Consider the following 20885-nt stretch of genomic DNA (forward strand, 5'->3'; position numbering starts at 1 on the left):
AAAACTTTAATTTTCTAAATGTAAAAGAAAAATCAAATTGATTAATTCATTGTGAATCATTTCACTATTGTAAATGATTTATATGTGAATGTGGGCAATTTTTGCCGATCATATGTTTTTGTAAATAAAGTAAATTTTGTAAATTCGTATAGGAAAATGTCTAATTTATTGCGTTGTGTCGCTCAAACCATATGCCGTAATATTGTGCAAATCAACCGAAGTATAACAACTACTTCTACAGTTTTGGTTAAAGAAAGTTAGTATAGGAAGTCACAAATATGTTACTTACCGCTCTGCTATTGTTTCATAACCTTACAACCCGTTACTAAATAATTTAATTATTTGCAGTTCATGAAAAAGTGGAGAATAATGCACTTGTCCTGGAAGCTGCGCATGTACCTTCGCCGCGTGCCGATCTCATGCTAAATGAAGCGTGCGGCACAGGATTTTGTCCAGAATGCACACTAGGCTTAGACATCAAACATACGGATGTGTTGATTTTGTCACAATACGTGCGCTCCGATGGTTGCATGTTACCCCGTCGTATTACGGGATTATGCCAAAGACAACAGAAACGTATTGGTACATTAGTAACTATGGCACAGAAGGCCGGCTTGATGCCGAATTTAACACCCGCATGGAGTAAAAAGGACCCAAAGAAGCGTTTCGGTTGGAAGAAATTTAATAAATACTACCTTGAAGAGTCGATAAAATACTGAAAGCGAGTTTTAATGTTATTAATTATGTATTTACATATATGAAATTACAATTACATATATACATTTTGTTAAACAAAAATAATTGTTTTATTTTGAATTTGCACGTATAATACGTGTAGTAATTTGCAATTAAATTCTTTAGAATAGTATGCAAGTGCTTATATTTTTGCATTGTTGCAACGAAAATACAAATAATTCATTAAGAAATTGAAACGTCTCAAATGAAACATTTTACAAGTAATGCATTTTACTTGTTAAATACTCAATACGCTTCATTTTTCAACTACGCGTATTTATGATTTCTTTTTCGCCGTTTAAATACTTCCAATATAACTATTTCTTGTATGCACGTATGTACATATATTTGTGTATAAATATAATGGATGTTGATATTTTCATTTCACTCTTTCTCACATATTTATTATATTTGTTTCCGTCGTTCAATTACTTATACTGGAATTTTACAGTTATTTTCGGTTATTTCTTTTCCGCCATTTCCTGCCAATAATACTTCACCAATCTTTTTTCTTTCAGTTTCCTTTTCCGCGTGCGCGTATGCAGAACAATATGCTCGGTTCAAATTAGTAAAATGTAAAAATTTTTGATTTTAATTAAATTTGTTGGGTGTCGTGTAACTTATATCCGTTAAATATATCGTTAACGCAGAAAAATAAATAAATCCTAAAAATAAATAAATCTTAAAGTTATGAATTATTTCATTTCATTCGATTTTCTCCAATTTGCTAAGCTTACTAATAAAAACTTTGTCAATCTATGTCCGCATTTTCGATTAAGTGTAATTTATACATCTTATAATGCAACCCAACGCGTAGAGACTCGTTTTATAGCCTTTGGAGAGGCTTGTGGTGGTGTAATCAGATATCAATATAATACATACATTATAATATATATCACCAATAGTGGACTCGAAAATTTGTGCTATTTACTAAAGAAAATTGTTCATATTATTACTTATTCCTCTCCAAACAAAAATTATCCTCGAATGAATTTCAGCAAATGGTAAGTCGACATTGCAATCTATATAATCATAATTGTAGTATTATATACATGCCCTTTAAAGTATCAACACGATTTGATATAGCCTAGTTGTTCCCCTTACAAACATTGCCAGCAATCTTCTATATAATATATGTACACAATGTGTACTACACATGTATATATATAATGATTTATGAACTCAAACCACTTAAAATATATAATATAATAATAATATACATATTTAAACAATTTTACTTAAATTTACTACTTGAAGTGCTCGGTTTGTCGCTACTCAGCTATTGTTTACTATAGATATAATTTCGTGAATCTTGTAACATATTAATTAAATATTTAATTATGATTAATTTACTTAGCTGAACAAACTTTTTTAAGTGCGAGTACAATTAAAATATGAAGTACAGAACAACTAGAAGTGCATTTAGAGCAAATTAGTCATAAAAAGGGACGTTTGCCTCCAAACAAGGTGAAAGTAATTTCTTAAAAGCCAACTGTAACGGAACTTACAACGAAAAAATCGATGAATTAACTTAATTTAACGACACACCAGTTTGTTATGTATAAGATGGATATCTTTCTTGTGTTCTGCTCCACACTTATCGTGCTGCTGATCTATCTACGTCACAAGTATCAATATTGGCAGCTGCTTGGAGTGCCACAACTGAAAATGAATTATATTTTCGGCAACTTGTTTCGCATAAAGACGATACATACAACGGAACTCATTCACGAAGTATATCAGCAGTTTCGTGGTGAAGCAAAATTGGTCGGCACATACATTTTCACACAACCTATTGCTATTGTTTTGAATTTAGACTTGGTAAAGTCTATACTAATTAAGGATTTCAACAAATTTACGGATCGCTTTATACAACGGAAGATTGATAGCGTTATCACAGATAATCTTTTTCGCCTGCATGGCGATCAGTGGCGTCCATTGCGTACGAAGCTTACACCGACCTTCACATCGGCGAAAATGAAGTTTATGTTTCCCACGGTGGTGACAGTGGCGAGTCAATTAGATGCGGTTTTCGACTCACTATTGGCCAATAAGCGAAGCGTCGATGTAGAATTACATGATATGATGGGTCGCTTTACAACCGATGTGATTGGTCATTGTGTCTTCGGTGTTGAGTGTAATAGCTTAAAGGATCCTAATGTGGTATTTCGTCGCATAGGTCACCGTATTTTCTATCCACGTTATCTCTCTATACGTCTACGTACCTTTATGGTTACATATCCCGCTATATACAAATTTCTGAAATTATTCAATATCAAAGAAACTCCTAAAGACGTTGAAGCCTTCATACTGCAGCTGGTACGTGACACAGTGCGTCTGCGTGAAGAGCAGAATATTCAACGTAATGATTTCCTCAATTTGCTGATTGAGTTGAAAAATTCCAAAGATTTAAAGGGCTTGCCTCCAATGGGTATTGAAGAGATGGCTGCACAGGTGTTCGTATTTTTTGCGGCTGGCTTTGAGACCAGCTCAAGTAATATGGCTTTTGGGCTTTTTGAGTTAGCGAAGAGTCCCCAAATACAGGAGAAGTTGAGAGCGGAAATTTTTAGTGTTTTGGAGAAACATAATGGTCATTTGACTTACGAAGCTATGATGGAGATGACATATTTAGACCTAGTTATAACAGGTAAGCTTATTATCTGAACATTTCATTAAGTACCACACATATGTTGATTGAGACTTCACTTTATTTCTTTATTTTATTTTCAGAGGTTCTCCGTAAATATCCAGCATTCGCTGCTCTGACTCGTGTCTCCGTTGATGATTATAAAATACCTGGTACGAATATAACACTCGAGAAGGGCACAAATATATACATACCAATGAAAGAAATACATTATGATCCGGAAATCTATGAGAATCCAAAAGAATTCCGCCCAGAGCGATTCAACCCGGAAGAAGTGCAGAAACGTCATCCACAAGCTTTCCTTGGTTTCGGTGATGGCCCGCGTAACTGTATTGGCCTACGCTTTGGAAATCTTATCGCTTCAGCTTATCGGAGAAGACACCAACCGAATTAGAGATTTCCAAATATAGTATTGTGCTTGTACCCCACACCAAAGTGTGGCTGAAAGTAGAGAAGCTGTGAAGATAAAACTTCTTTGTTGTTTAGAGAGTTTAAGTTGAATGATTAAATAAAATTAAGATAATATAAAACTATATAGAAAATACAAAAATTAAGGTTAAATTAGAGGTGCTATAGTCATAACCATACCCAAAGCTGATCGAACCAACTTTACGGTAATAATAATGTACTATACACTTGATGCAATTTTTTGTGCTACAGTTATCTTTATAATAATCAGTTCGTGTTTACCGCATTCTATGTAAATAAATCTTGTTTTTATTGGCGCTAATATTTGTATATGTTATGAAAACAACTAACTTTTCATTCATTATCTCTTTGTAAGTCTTTGTTTGCGATAGTATTATCTTCTTTCTCTACTGTTGGGTTTTTTCATTGAGTGAACGCGGCATTATTTGGTTAACATTTTTTATACCCTGAACAGGGAATATTAAGTTTGTCACGAAGTTTGTAACACCCAGAAGGAAGCGTCGGATAAAGTATATATATAAATGATCAGTATGTTGAACTGAGTCGATTTAGCCATGTCCATCTGTCTGTCTGTCTGTATTTATACGAAGTAGTCCTTCAGTTTTTAAGATATCGTTTTGAAATTTTGTAGATGATATTTTCTCTTCAAGGAGCTGCTCATTTGTCGGAACTGCCGATATCGGACCACTATATCATATAGCTGCCATACAAACCGAACTATCGGAATCAATGGCTTGTATGGAAAATTTTCGCATTTGACGTGGTATCTTCACGACATTTGATATAGATTACTGCTTAAGGTAATAATATAATCTCCGAAGAAATTGTTCAGATCGGTTAACTATATAACCTTAATGTTTCTAGCAAACAACCCGGCTAAAAAGAATTAGTAAAATGTTTTATTTTTTTTTACTTACTTTTTCATACGTCTTTAGATTTGCTTAAACACATAGTTACTAAAAGAAATGCACCTATGAAGGGTATATTAGCTTCGGTACAGACGAAGTTAATGTTTTTTCTTGGTTTTTCTTCAGGAAGTATTAATAAAATACTGATTATGATATTGGGCCTAATCATTGAATCAGTTTCGATCGAAAAATGGTTCGATTCGATCGAAAAATTTTACGTCGGAATCATTGAGTCCGTATCGAAAATAAAATTTACGATCACATTGAACTCACTTACCGACTCGAAAAAATACATTCCGCGGCTAATAGATGTCGCTAATTACGAAATCATGAATCCGCAAAATCGAAAATTTTGGTCGGAATCTATCCGTTAGTGAATGAGTTGTGGAAATGTAAAAGAAATAAACCATTTGGAAGATTTTATGTAAATAATTACTGATAACGGACTAAATCATGTTTTAAATGGGTATTTTAGAGACGAAAGATAAAAACGGACTAACAAAAATAAATTAAAAATGTTTAAAAGCGATATAAAGTTACCCACTCGAAATAGCGAAAGAATTTTCTTAAAGAGCCTCAGGAGAATTAAATATTTTTATGGAAGAAATATCTCAATAGTTAAATGTCAGTTTTAATTTTTTTGAACAAAGCAAAAAGCACAGACACTTATAATTTGTCGCACTATAAAATTTGTCGCATTTGTCGATAAAGGCCGATAAAACAGTTTTACGTTCTGACTTTGTGGTAAAGCAGTTTTTCTACGGAATCAATGATTGCATGCACATTTTCGATCGAAAATCTGTATCTTATCGAAATCGAATTCCCTGCGGATTCAATGATTAGGCCCAATATATGTACAAAAAATCGATTTGGGGGCGGGACCACGTCCGGATATGCCTCTTCCTAGTGCGATCCTTTGTACGAAATTTTACTTTTATAACTTTATTTATGACTTAGTGTGCTACTTTATATGTTTTCGGTTTTCGACATTTTGTGGGCGTGGCAATGGTCCGATTTCGCCCATTTTCAATACCAACCTGCACTTCATTAAGATATCTTAATTTTTACTCAAGTTATCACTTACACGGACGGACAGACAGCTGATCATTTATATATATATATAACCTCATATTTAACTCTTATTTTGGGCCTAATCATTGAATCCGCAGCGAATTCGATTTCGATACGATAAAGATTTTCGATCGAAAATGTTCATGCAATCATTGATTCGATAAACTGCTTTACCACAAAGTGAGAACGTAAAACTATTTTATCGACAAATGCGACAAATTTGAAAAAGTGTCTGTGCTTTTTGCTTTATTCAAAAAAAAAAAAATTAAAACTGACATTTAACTATTGAGAAATTTCTTCCACAAAAATATTTAATTCTCCTGAGGCTCTTTGAGAAAATTCTTTTGCTATTTCGAGTGGTCAACTTTATATCGCTTTTAAACATTTTTAATTTATTTTTGTTAGTCCGTTTTTGTCTCTCGTCTCTAAAATACCCATTTAAAACATGATTTAGTCTGTCATCAGTAATTATTTACATAAAAACTTCCAAATGCTTTATTTCTTTTCATTTCCGCAACTCATTCACTAACGGATAGATTCCGAAAAAAATTTTCGATTTTGCGGATTCAATGATTTCGTAATTAGCGACATCTATTAGCCGCGGGATGTATTTCTTCGAGTCGGTAAGTGAGTTTAATGTGATCGTAAATTTTATTTTCGATACGGATTCAATGATTCCGACGTAAAATTTTTCGATCGAATCGAACCATTTTTCGATCGAAACGGATACAATGATTAGGCCCATTATTTTGTGACACAAACAACCGTTATGTGAACAAAACTAAAATACTCTGTGCAACATGTTGCGACAGTATAATGATTGCCTACAACAACTCTTTCTTTCAAAGGCTTTCTTTTCAACCGTTGTTCGATTATTCGAGGAATCCTTCCTTCCATGTACGTATGTGGCTTGTGTGGACCTGGCGTGGTAACAACATGATTGCGGTGCACAGCAATTTCTACGCGGTGCCTTGGGTATGTTAAATGCTTCGAAATTGGGTGTCAAAATGTTAAAAACGAAGACCTTGCAAGGCTTCTACTGGCCGGCATACAAGATATCGGACTTTTTGTTGTGTAATTGTATTTATTTATTGTATTTCATAATGCACAAAAATATATGAAAATTTGACTTTTCAAAATACTTATTAACTTATGTTTTTATTTGCTTCTGATCTTCATGATGCTGTTCAAGCGCAGCTAACATAGCATCCAAAAAATCGCATAATTCAATCTTTCCATTCATATCAAAATCAGAGCTTGCCGTGTGTACAGCATGCGCCAGAAATGGCAGTTTACGTAGTGCACGTCCGCTTAAACCAATGCTGCGTTCGGATAAAGCCGTTAACAATCCCTCATGTCGTTCAGTATCTTGCAGCGATTGTTCATTAATTATGCCAATACGCATCATCTCTGTTAACATCTTTTCGTAAATACATTTAATTGCAGCAGCATTTGGCAAGCCAATATATTGTTTGATATCAGCACGATCTAAAAAGGCCAAATCGATGGTGTCAGCTAAATTTGATGTTGCTAATATTAAAACATTTGGATGTTCTTTAATAGCATCCAGCTGTGTCAGTAATGCGTTAACCACACGCATGGCATCTTTGGGCTCCTGCCCCGACATGCAATCACGTGCATATGCCATCGATTCAACTTCGTCGATTAATACACATACCAGGTTATGTGGATCAACAACAATTTCTCGTATTTTCGCAAATAACCGCATGACCAGTTTACCGCTCTCCGAAAACCATTTGGAAAATAAACTGTGACTATTGATTTCAATTAAGTGTGTGTGGCGAAACGTACGACGCACACGTATGGCTAGTTTTTGAGCTAGCGCTTTGCATAAGCTGGTCTTGCCGGTACCGGGTGGACCATGCAGTAGTAGTAAGCGATTGCAGGAAATTATATGAGGATTTACGCTGTGCTGAGAGAATATCAGCGCCGAAAGTGCAAACTTTAGCAGCTGTAACGAGTAGAATTAACATTGATTGTGTTGATAATGAAAGTATAGTGCCTTGATATACAAACCTTTTCTTTCAAACCATTTTCATAAATTAAATTCTCCCATAAGTGTAGAAAGCTGCTTGATGGTAACAGCCAATGACTGGATGCAGGTACTGCATCACCATCACCGCCATCATTCGACTCAATATCAAAAGTTTCCAGTTCCATAACACGTCTTTGTGGGCTGAAGAAATGTAATATTAAATGCTTCAAGTCAGTTTCAGTGAGTAACTGCAAAAAAGCATGAAATGAAGAAAAAGTTATTTCGATAATGTTTTTCATCTTATTGTACCTCTTCATTGCTTTTGGCTTCACATTCCACAAGTAGAGATTCAACTAATTTTAGATCTGCCAGCGTGGTATTGTTTGCAATAATTGTCTCATCAATTTTTATCGTCTCGCCCAGCGGCACTTTTGCCAATGAAATGTACTCCCGTACAGGTGCGTCAAGCAACTTTTCCAGCGCTTCTAGCCGGCTGCAAATACAACGAGGTGAATATTTTTCAAATTTAGCGCTCAAATACTTACTTTTCATTTGGTTTAAGGCATATCTCCACATGCACACTATATTTTGCACTTAATAAATTCATATTCGACGTTTGAATAATTTTTTAAATTTTTTTGCAAAAGCGCTCGACAACAAAGTTCTATTCTTGCTCTTCTTCTTATTTGCAAATAAATTTAGTTCACAATAGATTTCATATTTTGCAAACAAAGTTACCATTTGATTTTGAGATTTAAAATTTCGGAATTTCTGTAAAGCAATATGTTTAAATAAAATATAATTATTTATTGAAATTGATTTATTTGTTTGATAATATGTGTCCTTTGGTTACTGTACAGGAAAGCTTTTGAATATAAAAGTATGATAAGTCCCAACATGCAAAGAGGTGGTTAGTGTCATGCGGGGACTCTTAGCATACAGAACATACATTTATTGAATATGTTGGTATTCAGTCTAGATAAGTAGAAGTTTAACCTGCTACAATGTCCAGAAGGAAGTTGCGGAAGGGTCACTCTATTTTCACGAGGGAATGGGTGGTGTTTTGTCCCCAAGTACGCCATTCACGGGGATGGATTCGATAAAGGTGTTAGTGGTTCCACTGGGAATGGCGTTCAGTGCTTGTCAAATGTCTTTCGCATCCGAAGTCCGGTCGGTATATTTCTGTAGTTCGCCGACATATTTTAGAAAGGTACTCTCGATGAATATGGGAGGCGCCTCGGCTTTCAGCACGTGACTGCAGGGATGATTTCTACGAATGTATTCCAAATGGTAGCACACGGGCCTCGACCGGAGACAACAAGTACACCACTGTTAGAAATGGGTCTTTGGAATTGAGAATTGAGTAATACACAACTAAATCTTCCACAAATGGCATACCAAAAAACACTTTTCTACGCATCAAAAACAAAATCATAATAATCACCTAAAGGCGAAAACTGTTGAGTGGCAGCGCAAAATACTAAATTGAATAAACAAAATACCGTTTCGTTTTCATTTATTTTTTTTTCTGCTTTAAGCTGATTGCGTTTTCGCCACTTCATCGGACCGCCTCTGTAGTGTGGATTTTATAGCTTGAACTTCCGGCTATTTTTCGCTTTAACGACGAAAGCAAAAAATTAAAACAACAACAAAAACTACTCCCACTTTTAAGTTTACACTGACGGTATAAATACATGCATATATATATATTTATGTACATATGTACATGTGTACAAGTTCGCCTCAAAAGTACCCCTTTGGTTTCCTGTTATTGTCATGCAAAATATTGAGCAATTTCTCAAACATGCTGAGGACAACAGCCAAAAATGTTGCCATCTATGTATGTAGAAAATCAACAACAATAATAACAACTCGAGTTGCATGTATATGTAGTAGGTAATGTTGAGTGTGTGTGCTGTATTACTGATGAAGAAACAACAAGAAGTACAAGTTGGATTAACAGCAGCAACAACAACAACAACAAAACACAAGCATATTGACATTCTTCAGTAAGCGCATTTCTTTTCATTCTTCTTCTCCTGCGGCTTGCGTCAAGTGAAAATGATATACATTAAAAAAAAACAACAAATTTCGCTGGCGAACTAATATATCTTGGTGCTCGAGGACGCAAACAAACAGGCTTATGGATATATTGTCGAAGTGTTAGCGTACACACACACACGTATTTATATATATATGTATATAGAACTGAAGTATGCGTAAGTGTAAATGCCTTCATGCGTTCGCTGCTTGGACTGTCACACAACCTCACTCACGAACTTACATACAAATATGCCCGCTGTACCCGCTCCTGTGGCCACAACAGCAGTTACTTATAAAAAAATGTAAAAAAAATCTTAGAAAATGGAATGCAATGGTTCAAAGTGCAATGCTTTAGTACAAGCGTGTGCTTTTTTCCCTTAGAAAATCCTTCAGGCAACGCTTAAGCTGCGCATTTTTCACATTTCAAATTCGGTAGTGAAACAATGCATTATTGGTTTTCACTCGCAAATACCCGTACTCGTTGTAGTGGTGCCCATATATGTATGTGTATATACAGCTTTTCTTCACAATAAAGAGCTACACAATCAAATTTACTACCCCCTTCCATATACACACTGAAAATCCCATGAGCGTTTGGTTTGCCTCCTTAAAGTTAACGAACTCCAAAAACCGGCCGAAAATACTTTATCCTTTGTAATAGAGTTCGACTTGCGAACGACGTTACTCAGTCGTTATGCTTCCTAATGAGTCCGTTCAAAGGTGAGGAGTCTCTTTGGAGTACATCAATTTCTTTATTCTTAGATAATAAAGTTCCTTGTGTAGTGGCTTCTTTATTCTTTGGACTTTTTTATAAGTGTTTTTATACTCTCGCAACAAAAGTTGCTAAGAGAGTATTATAGTTTTGTTCACATAACGGTTGTTTGTAAGTCCTAAAACTAAACGAGTTAGATATAAGGTTATATATACCAAAGTGACCAGGGTGACGAGTAAAGTTCAAATCCGGATGTCTGTCTGTCCGTTTGTCCGTCCGTGCAAGCTGTAACTTGAGTAAAAATAAAGAGCTATAATTATCCATAAATAAAGTTATAAAAATAAAATTTGGAACATAGGACCGCATTAGGGAGGGGCAAATTTGAATGTAAGTGTTTGGAAAAGTGGGCGTGACCCCGCCCCCAATTAGGCTTTTTTGTATATATCTTGCAAACCAATAAAGCTATATGAACCAAACTTTCTGCAGTCGTTTCTTTTAGCCGTTTCCTTATACAGTCCAAAAATGAAAGAAATCGGATAATAACCACGCCCACCTCCCATACAAAGGTTTGGTTGAAAATGACTAAAAGTGCGTTAACTCACTAACAAGAAACGTCAGAAACACCAAATTTTACATAAGAAATGGTAGAAGGAAGCTGCACTGAGATTTTTTTACAAAATAGAAAATGGGCGTGGCGTCGCCCACTTATGGGTCAAAAACCATATCTCAAGAACTACTCTACCGATTTCAAGGAAATTCGGTATATAACACGTTCTTGACACCCTGATGACACTGGTGGAATAGGGGCGAAATCGGTTCACAACTACGTCTACTTCCCATATAACTCAATTTTGATTCCTTCTGATTCTTTCACTTTATAATGTATACATAAGGAACCGATAAAGGTAGGTAGAATTTACACAAATTCTGTATTTGAGCAGTGACATCACTTGTGGAAAAATTGTCAAAATCGGACCATGACTTTTCAAGGCCCCTGATATCAAACATGAAGAACTCAGTGCCTAAGGGTAATTTTTCACCGAAAATATAGGTAAATCTCTAAATAAATTGCGAGAGTATAAAATGTTCGGTTGCACCCGAACTTAGCCTTTCCTTACTTGTTTTGAAATAACATTGGCCTTGTGATTTTTGCGGTCAGTCCTATATATGGATGTACATAAATCGGTATTTTAATACTTGCAAATAAATACGCTTTCTCCTCGATGACTTCTGGATTCTTATGTGATAGATTTTATCCGTTTGCGATCCTAAATCTGGCGTAAAATTCGCAAACCGTAATTTAAGACTTTTCTCTCGAACTCATATTTTAATAGTTTATCCTCATAATTTAGGGGGCAAGGTGTTCTTCACATAATTAAAGCCTAATTCCAAATATCTGACATACAACGAACGTAGCCAGAGCGACTTCCAAAGACTGAATGAATCTAAGTGTGAACTAACTAACCTTAAAACCCTCACATTACGACGGTGACCGATAATTAAAACATGGAGAAATTTTAGGAATTTGCAGTATATTCGGCAAAAAGTCCACTAGAATAAAGAAAACTATTATATGTTATATTCAGTATATAATGTAGTATTCGAGGGCTGAGATAATTCCTGAATCGATTTCACTAATTTTCATCACCAACATACATTATATCTAAGACTATACGCTTACATAATTTGGTTAAGATATTTTACATATTAACCGATTTATAAGGTATAAAGCCCTCCATATTTATGAAAAACCTATAATTAGGTATATGGGAGATAGGGGAAGTTATTACCCGATTTTAACCATTTTTGGTACAGAGACACATTATTGGAAGGAACACATATCTTTTGAATTTTTTTAGAATATCTGAGGGATTTACCGATTTTTCCGGTGAAAAATTACTCTTAGGCTCAGAGATCTTCATGTTCGATAGCCGGGGCCTTGATAATTTCTAGTCAAGCACTTTTTGAAAGTGAGAAACTGGATATTGATAGTTATATGAAATGGCTGAAAAAAAACAGAGATCAAGAAAAGCCGGCTAGAATAAGAAGTTTAATTTAATGGTAAGCGAGAATGCGATGTAAAGAGAGAGAGAGAGAGAGCTAATGCTACTTTTATTTCAATCAAATATCGAATAATTCGGCGCCATTGAGACTCGAAACAATAAAACGTAACTCTATAACAGCAAATATAAGAGCATAAAACTTCTTCTGTGTAGAACAGTTTAAATCGTATCCGCAACTTTGTGCAATTTGCGTTGTTATTCAAGCAAACAAAAGTGGCCAGCCAGAAGAGTGCAGAAAAATGCAAGAAATGTACCAGTGTGTGTGTGTGTTTGTGTACATTTGAGTGGTAGTGTTACCTATGTACATACGCACCTACTATCGTCGAAACTAAAGCGATTGCCAAAGAAAATACGAGTAGTTGAAGCGAATAAAAGAGAGAAATTCGAAAATAAAATCATTTGAGTGGCGAGAAATAAAAAAATAAAAAAACAGGAAGCAGGAAAATGGGACGACCATTATGAGTTTGCCGAGTTGCAAGTTGATTTCGATTATTGACTGCATTTCCTTTTTTTACACAATATACAAAATTATACAAGTGCGCACACACACTCATCCAAGCACACATATTCACAGAGATTGACAGCAGCTGCAATGACTTGGAAGGATCGGCTACTCACATTGTGAGCACACAGCGCTTGGACGACGTTATAAAGTAGCAAAGATCTACTGAAGCTGTACACAGCAGCGAGTGGAGAGGAAATGCAATTGGAAGCGCTGAAAGGAGAGTGTGCAAAGCAAATGCGAAATGAATGAATGTAATGTAAAGTGCGCTTGCATATCCATTTGGCATATAATCTTTGAAAATGGATAATGTTTGCTTTCAATTTTCAGCTTCCTTGCACGAAGCACCAAAAACTAATGTCGTACGAAGGAACCAGCGCATACAAACACTGACATACCTATACTAAAGGAGTGACAATATGTTGTTGGCGTCGTCCAAGTTGTTCCGCCATCAACGGATATTATTGAAATGCGAGAAATCTGACAAAATACGAGATTGGCACACTATGTAATACAACAGTATGTAGGTTTTATGTGTTTGAAGATACAAAATTTGTGGAAATAAATCTGTATGAATGTGTGATTTGCACTGCTAAAAGTGGAAATAGCATTAGCGCATGGTAAAACGGACTGTGGCGTCTTAAGCTGCAGTTCCGAGCGTAGTAAAATAACTCAATATGAAAGTATATGGAACTAATATCTAGTATATAACATATTTAACGTTTGTGTGTAGAAAAGTCTTTACTTCTAACAGAATATTGATTGAATGCACTAAAGAAAGTTCTTAGTGTGTTTGGAAACCTTTTAAAATCTCATATTAGATATATATGTATGTATAACCAACAAGAGGTAAAACTCAGATTTGCATTCTCATCACAGGCGGTTTGAAGTAAAAGTTTGTTGAAGATTTTTGAACTTTGAGCTTTAAGCTTTTAGCTTTCTCCTTTTCCGCCTATCAGGCTTTATAAACAATTTTTCTAATTTTGTTGTAGTGATTATCTATCCCTGTTAGATCTGTTGGTTAAAGTTGTTTCGACGGAGCCGGACTAAGAAAAAAAGCATTTTAGGTGGATGGGGATGTGAAATAGGATGTTGGGGGGAAATTAGACCACTGACACGCTCACAAAATGGCGATAACCGAAAATCTATAAAATGCTATAAATTAAAATTTGGTACAGAGGATCACACTAGGGAGGGACATAGTCAGGGCCGTCTTAAACCAAGCTGGGGCCCTTGGGCACACAAGAATTCGGGGCCCTTTTTGAAAGTAAAAAAACGACTTATACTAAAATTTTTTTTTACATTTAATAAAGGTAATCAAATACAGTATGATATAAATGTCATTAATGATGATGCGTGTAGGTGTGTGTGTGATTACGATATTAAGATAACGATTTCTTTCGGGATTTCTGTTGAGCAAAATCCTCTATTATATCTTTAAAGTCAATTTTTTTGAAGGATATTCTCTAAACTTATGCTTGTTTTATTCATAATTCCCAAAAGATCATTCCATATTTCCGTTAGAAGAGTAGTCTCAAATTTTCCCATTTTTTTTTCTAGGCTTTGGGCTTCCTTTCTAGTGTCTCCTGGTTGATTGGTGTCACTGGCGATTGAAGACAATGCTTTAGAAATATTTAAATAACCATTTTGCAAAGCATTAATAGCTTTGGCACGTGCAGACCATCTAGTTTCCGAAAGAGACTTTAGGACTCTATTTGCTCCTAAATGCCCCGTCAAAATTTTTTCATCGTTTTGTCGAAGCTGAGAAAAAATTGAACAATTTTTGTACAAATTGAAAGAATGATACCGCTTCAGTAACACACTTAACAGCCTGAACACCCACTAAATTTAGCGAATCTGCCGCAAATGGAACGTAAATCGCAAATTCGCAAATTTCTTTTATTCTTGACTGAACACCAGAGTACTTCCCAGAGTGCATTGTCATAGCTCTGCCCGCGACAATCTTTTATAGGAATATCAAGGCTTTCAAAAAAGTTTAAAATGGTATCTGCTATATATTGCGCATTATGTTTATCCATAGGCAAAAATCGCATAAATCTCTCAATAGGCTGTCCGTCTTTTACGTATCTAACTATGAAAGTTAGTTGGTCAACGTGGGACAGATCTGGTAGAAGTTTCAGAGAAGTCACTATTTATATTTTGGAAAAATATTGGTCCTTTTCGAATCCAAATATCACGGACTTCTTCCGGTAAAATGTCTTCACAGTAAGCACCAGGGTCAGAAGACGCAGTTACATTCTCTAAGCGTGTAGTTATTAATTCACAGTGGCTTGAAGTCGATGGTTCAGCATCTAATGTATGTTTTTCATTTTCGTCACATGTTACCTCATTTTCCTGGAGACATTCAGAGGTACTTTTGTCGTGCGGTGATGAGAATGAATAATCCCTCACCTTATTTGTTTCTTCAACGGTAAAAAACGAAGTGAGCTTTGAAAGTTTTTCCGTTGTTTCTTTTTGAGCTGTAACTTTTTTCTTTTTTGTGAACCATTGTTCAAAAATGAACAAGTACGTTGATACCAAGGAGCATTCAGTACGCATCAATATATTTAGTTTTATTACACTTAAGAATATTCAATATATTAGATAAGATATGAAACTGTGTAATTCTCACTATTTTAAAAACACATACAGTCCACTAATATTGAATAATTACTTTTTCTCTTGCAATATGTTGTCTTCGCCAATGCTGAGGCAGTACAAAGTAAATACATAAACAAACACTTAAATAAATAATGTTTGCATGGGTACTCACATTAAAACAAACCCAAGGTCACATAACATAGGTTTAAACAATAACCAACACATGAACATGCACACATACACATATATTAATATAGTTAAGATAGTTATTAAAATTGTATTATCATTCTGGGATTCCCCCAACCATAGACAATGTCGACATTTATGTTTGGCCTTGTTTACACGGCGCGGCTTGACTTTAGAATCGGAGTGATTGCGTGAGTGATCGCTAGATGGTGTACTTAGTAAATTAGGTAGGATGTGTTCGGAAATATACCCGACAAAAATGTGTGAGAGAAATTGTCGGTCCTTCGGGGCCCCCTGTGACCTGGGGGCCCTGGGCACGGGCCCCGTGTGCCCTTATGGTGAAGACGGTAATGGACATAGTTGGATGAAATATTTTTTGGGAAATCAAAGTTTTTGTATATATGCATCTCAAAAACTGGAGTTAACTGGCACATCATTATGCAGAAGACCATACCTCAGCAACTACTCGAATGATTACATTGACTGGTACATACATTTCGTTCGGAACAACGGAACAAAACCTTGCACAAATACAAAATTTATAGTGTGACGATTTTTCTTATTAATAAGAATAGTGTGACATCGCTCGTCTACAAATCACTGAAATCGAATAATAACTTGTCAAGGCCCCAGTTAGCGAAAATGAGGACTTAAGTGTTTGTCTTAAATTTTTTTCCGAAAATTTCGGTAAATCTCTCAGATATTGTCAAGAAACTCAGGGGGAATCTTTTTATACTAATAATGTGTCTCCGAGTATGAAATGTTCGGTTACACCCGAACTTGGGCCTTCCTTTCTGGTTGTAATTCAGATTATTGCGGCTGGTTCAGTTGGAAGGACGGATAAATTGTTGGCTTACTTTTGTGCAATATTTAACAGAATTCGCACCGACTTTTGCAAACTTTAAACTTCCTGCTTCGCTTACAACAATATACTTGACGAAACGGAAATAGATTGGTATTCCCTTTTACCGTTAACACAATGCCAATTGTTTGTATATACATATATGTATACGTAGAGCAATAAATTGCAAACACTTGTAACAGCCGGTATGTAAATGTTAAGTTGAAGGTAATTGTGCATACAGATCAATGGACCCAGAAGCAAGCAATGGGCCAGCAGACAGCCATGCACTTTGAGAAAACGAAAATGAACACCAATACATATACATACATATATGTATATCAGTACATGTAGTACTCGTGTTGGCTGCTGCAACAATTCCCTAAGTAGTTGAGTACTTTCAGCTTCATCAGTTGCTCGATCTTTGATTTCCAATCAGCGTTTATTGTACTTGCAAATCTGCTGGGCAATGGTTGAAGTAGAAATAAAGTTCATGGTCGTACACATACAGATACATAACTACTAGAAGTTCACCGGATGTATGTAATAAACTAACAAAAATACTTATATATATATATATATATATGTATATAAATATAGAAAAAATGCAAATCATTGTATGCGGGCAATTTCCTTTCAATGCGAAAAGTGTATAGGAAAAATAGACAAATAATAAATTGTGCATAAAAACCATCTATCAATTGTGCATACATTCAAACATAAAAAAACTCATGCATATTTGCCTGCACTCAAGTATCGATAGGAGGTATGGAAATACTTTTGGAAGTATAGAAGTACGTATATGTAAAATTCATACTGTAGTATTATGCTCTGAGAAAGTAAATATTGAATAGCAAACTTGTGATTGCTGGCATTTTGCTGCAAAAGCGATCAAGTGAAATTGTACAGCAATAATGGAAATATAACAACAATTATCTATGTTTGTTTGTCAATCACTTTTATTTGCGAAAACTATTTATTGACTGTGGTTTAAGCTGGGCGAAATGTATTTTTGATCTTGAGAAATATATTTTATAATAGCTTTTACCCGCGGCTTCGTCCGCATAAGTTTTTTCGTTTTCTCCCGGCTGTAAGTCCCCCTGCAACAATGTCCAACTATCGTGTTCCGGCCCTCAACTTCACATCAAAATCTCTTCAAAAGCAACCTAAGTACATAATGGATAGCTCCGAATGTTTCCTTAGTAAATATAAAAAGTAAATAATGTAAATCGGTTTAAAATACTACTAACTATCTGCCAACCCCCGATTCTGTGAACTTGAAATACGTGAGCAAGCCACGTATAATGGTCCGTAAGTAAAACAACTCTGCTCTACATTAATGCCGGTTACTTTTAATGTTTGCCCCTGAGCTTTATTTATCATCATAGCGAATGCGATTTTCAGCGGAAACTGTAATCTCTTAAACTTGAATGGCAAATCTGTCAGAATTATGGGTATACGGGGGATTAAAACATTCTCTCCTTTTGCCATTCCAGTCCAATCATTCCAAAAGCAATCATTCTTTTACAATATTGCGACCGAGGTGTGTTACTTGCAAGTTGCAACCGTGTGCCAATACACAGTATTGGGGCATCTAAATTTCGCATCAAAAGGACAGGAACGCCTACTTTCAGCCTCAGTTTGTGTGAAGGTACTCCCGACAGTTCTAAAGAATTAAGAAATTCTACAGGGTATGATGTTACTTGTTCAGTATCCATTACAGTGTCTACAGACAAAAACTCAACAATATTACCTCCCACGCGTGACATAATTTGCTCGTTTATCTGTCCCACCATTTCATTCGTCGGCGCTAAAATTGCTCTTTCACATAACCATTCTCTATTCCACATATTAGTTAGCATTTCGCTATAGACGAAGTTATTTAGATCATCTGGATTATGCACAACATTGCAGAATTCACGATCCAATGTAATCATGCCATTACCATCCTTTGCCATACGATCTTCTCCAATTTTAAGAAGAGCAGCAGCATATTGTCCAGATTTTACATCACTGTGTAGTTGCCCTCTCATATTTGTAGACAGACTAAACGTTTTTACGTGCACCCATAACGTTGTCGCTTTTAAACACGCATTTATTTCTTCTGCAGGGGTGCTTTTAGTGATACCCGGCAAAGTCTGTCTAAAATCGCACTTGAAAACAATACCATACCATGTAGCATAAACAATATTGTACATACATATGAACATGCACATAAATTGAGAATTAACAAATGATTGGTTAAGAAAATACCTACATCTAACAGCTACCTTAACTACCTAATAATAAAAATGTAACAAGTACTATCTTTCTCCTAACTAAATTTCATCAAAATCCGTTCAGCCGTTTAGGCATGATAGAGCAAAACTCCCTGCAAAAACCATAAAAATCACTAACTCAATTCAGTTTTCTGCCTACTTCCTACCCACTAAGTACGATGACGTGATCATTTTGATCTTATATCCGTTTTTAGGTAACCATCTATTACCTTGCAAAATTTCATCAAAATCCATTCAGCCGTTTCGACGTGAAAAAGCAAAATTCCCAAGAAAAACGACTAAAAATCACTAACTCAATTTAGTTATCTGCCTACTGCCTACCACCTAAAAACGATGGCGTGATTATGTATAGCCTATGACCATTTCTAGGTTATCATCCATCACCATACCAAATTTCATCAAAATCCGTTCGGCCGTTTAGGCGTGAAAGAGTAACAGACAGACAGAGTTACTTTCGCATTTATAATATTTATATGGATATGGATGAATACTCTTGCAACATATTGCACAGCGAACATAATGCTGTTGTTAGGCTATGTATACATATATGACGAGTATAATTGATCAAGTGCAAACATTTAAAATTTATTTGTATTCACAAATTTCCAGAGTTGCCAAACCAACTTGGAGAAATTTATATTATAACAAAAACTTAAACTTGATTGCTCCTAAAAGTATCTGACAAAGAGATATTTCTATCTGTGGTAAAAACCATAAAATTTCGCAAAAGCAACCTCTCAAAATAATTGAATTCATTATATTTATTATATGAACTTGGAGCGACCAATAGGTCGTTTTACCTAAATCCTATCCTGATTTCCTTTGACTCCACTCGTGGCCCCCAGATTGCGCTACTTCAACCTTCAAGTATGTAAATACATTTGATAACAACCCACAAAACTAACATGAAAATAAATATTTCCCGTAAACTCTCAAAATTTACAACAACTTGACCACACGTGGTTGGCCCCTCCAAAACAAACCTGTCTTTACATGAGCTCTCAAAACCTATACCAACCTGACTTGTATGATTTCTCAATATTTAACAAAATTTGCTTTGGTAATAAATATTTAAAGCAACATTATTCCATGTGATCCCTCAAAATAATCACGAATTTGACCCCAACAATCTTGACCTCACGGAACCCTTAAAATGTTTAAAAATAAAACTCATTTGCAGGGTAAAAGTGCCAAAGGTTCATTGACTTCGAGCGTAATGTAAAAAAACCTGGTCAAAGTCTTTGATGACCAGAATATAAATAAAACCTAGGTAAAGGTCAATGAACTTGGTCAAAATGTAAACAAAGCCTGGCCAAAGTTTATGGACCTCAGCCAAAATGTGAACAAACCCTGGATAAAGTTCATTGACCTCAGCCAAAATGTAAACAAACCTAAATACTTAACTGATTCAACTGCATATTTTTAATGAGCCATAATTTGAGAATTTTCGCAAGACGAGTTCGGTTTTACTTATCTTAAATAACATTAAATACCGCTCTAACTCATAGTATTTATGCAGTTTTAGTTTCATTTTTAATTTCACCCTGCTGAAGCAACAATTTTTGAGAAATTTAATTAAAATGTGTGCACAGTAATAATCTTGCAGCTTAAGTTTCGCAGCTCTTCAAAACACTTTGCAACCTTTTGTCGTTCTTTTTCTTTTGAACGGTATTAGTTAAATGATTGATTTGGAATTCCTTAAAATGAAACTAAATGAATTATTCTTACTTGACAGTAATTTGTATGGATGAAGGTGGGTGCACTGGGGCAGGACTTTTGTCAAATGCTTTCATGTTGCACAAATGGGTGTGAATTTTGAGGTACGCTTTGTTATGTTGGGTGGCACAGTGGGTTAGTTGTTGCTGTTCAATG

General features: G+C 35.3%; 3 protein-coding genes across 3 annotated transcripts; 2 read left to right on the top strand and 1 right to left on the bottom strand.

Moving 5' to 3' along the window:
- Positions 1-68: 68 nt before the first annotated feature.
- LOC105218541 (39S ribosomal protein S18a, mitochondrial) lies at positions 69-760 on the top strand. Its single transcript, XM_011194210.3, has 2 exons — positions 69-256; positions 349-760. Exons 1-2 carry the CDS (start codon positions 157-159, stop codon positions 717-719), a joined length of 471 nt encoding a protein of 156 aa, XP_011192512.2. The 5' UTR covers positions 69-156; the 3' UTR covers positions 720-760.
- Positions 761-2103: 1343 nt separating this feature from the next.
- On the top strand, positions 2104-4114 carry LOC105218542 (cytochrome P450 6a22-like). The gene is made up of 2 exons (XM_011194211.3): positions 2104-3382; positions 3466-4114. The coding sequence occupies exons 1-2, from the start codon at positions 2293-2295 to the stop codon at positions 3774-3776; spliced, it is 1401 nt and encodes a 466-aa protein (XP_011192513.1). The 5' UTR covers positions 2104-2292; the 3' UTR covers positions 3777-4114.
- A 2740-nt stretch (positions 4115-6854) lies between these two features.
- Positions 6855-8493, bottom strand: LOC105218539 (pachytene checkpoint protein 2 homolog). Its single transcript, XM_011194206.3, has 4 exons — positions 8332-8493; positions 8096-8279; positions 7828-8034; positions 6855-7762 (listed from the first exon to the last, which is right to left on the bottom strand). The coding sequence occupies exons 1-4, from the start codon at positions 8391-8393 to the stop codon at positions 6941-6943; spliced, it is 1275 nt and encodes a 424-aa protein (XP_011192508.1). The 5' UTR covers positions 8394-8493; the 3' UTR covers positions 6855-6940.
- Between the last annotated feature and the right edge of the window lie 12392 nt (positions 8494-20885).

The sequence above is a fragment of the Zeugodacus cucurbitae genome, chromosome 2, assembly GCF_028554725.1.
Source record: "Zeugodacus cucurbitae isolate PBARC_wt_2022May chromosome 2, idZeuCucr1.2, whole genome shotgun sequence".
NCBI lineage: Eukaryota > Metazoa > Arthropoda > Insecta > Diptera > Tephritidae > Zeugodacus > Zeugodacus cucurbitae.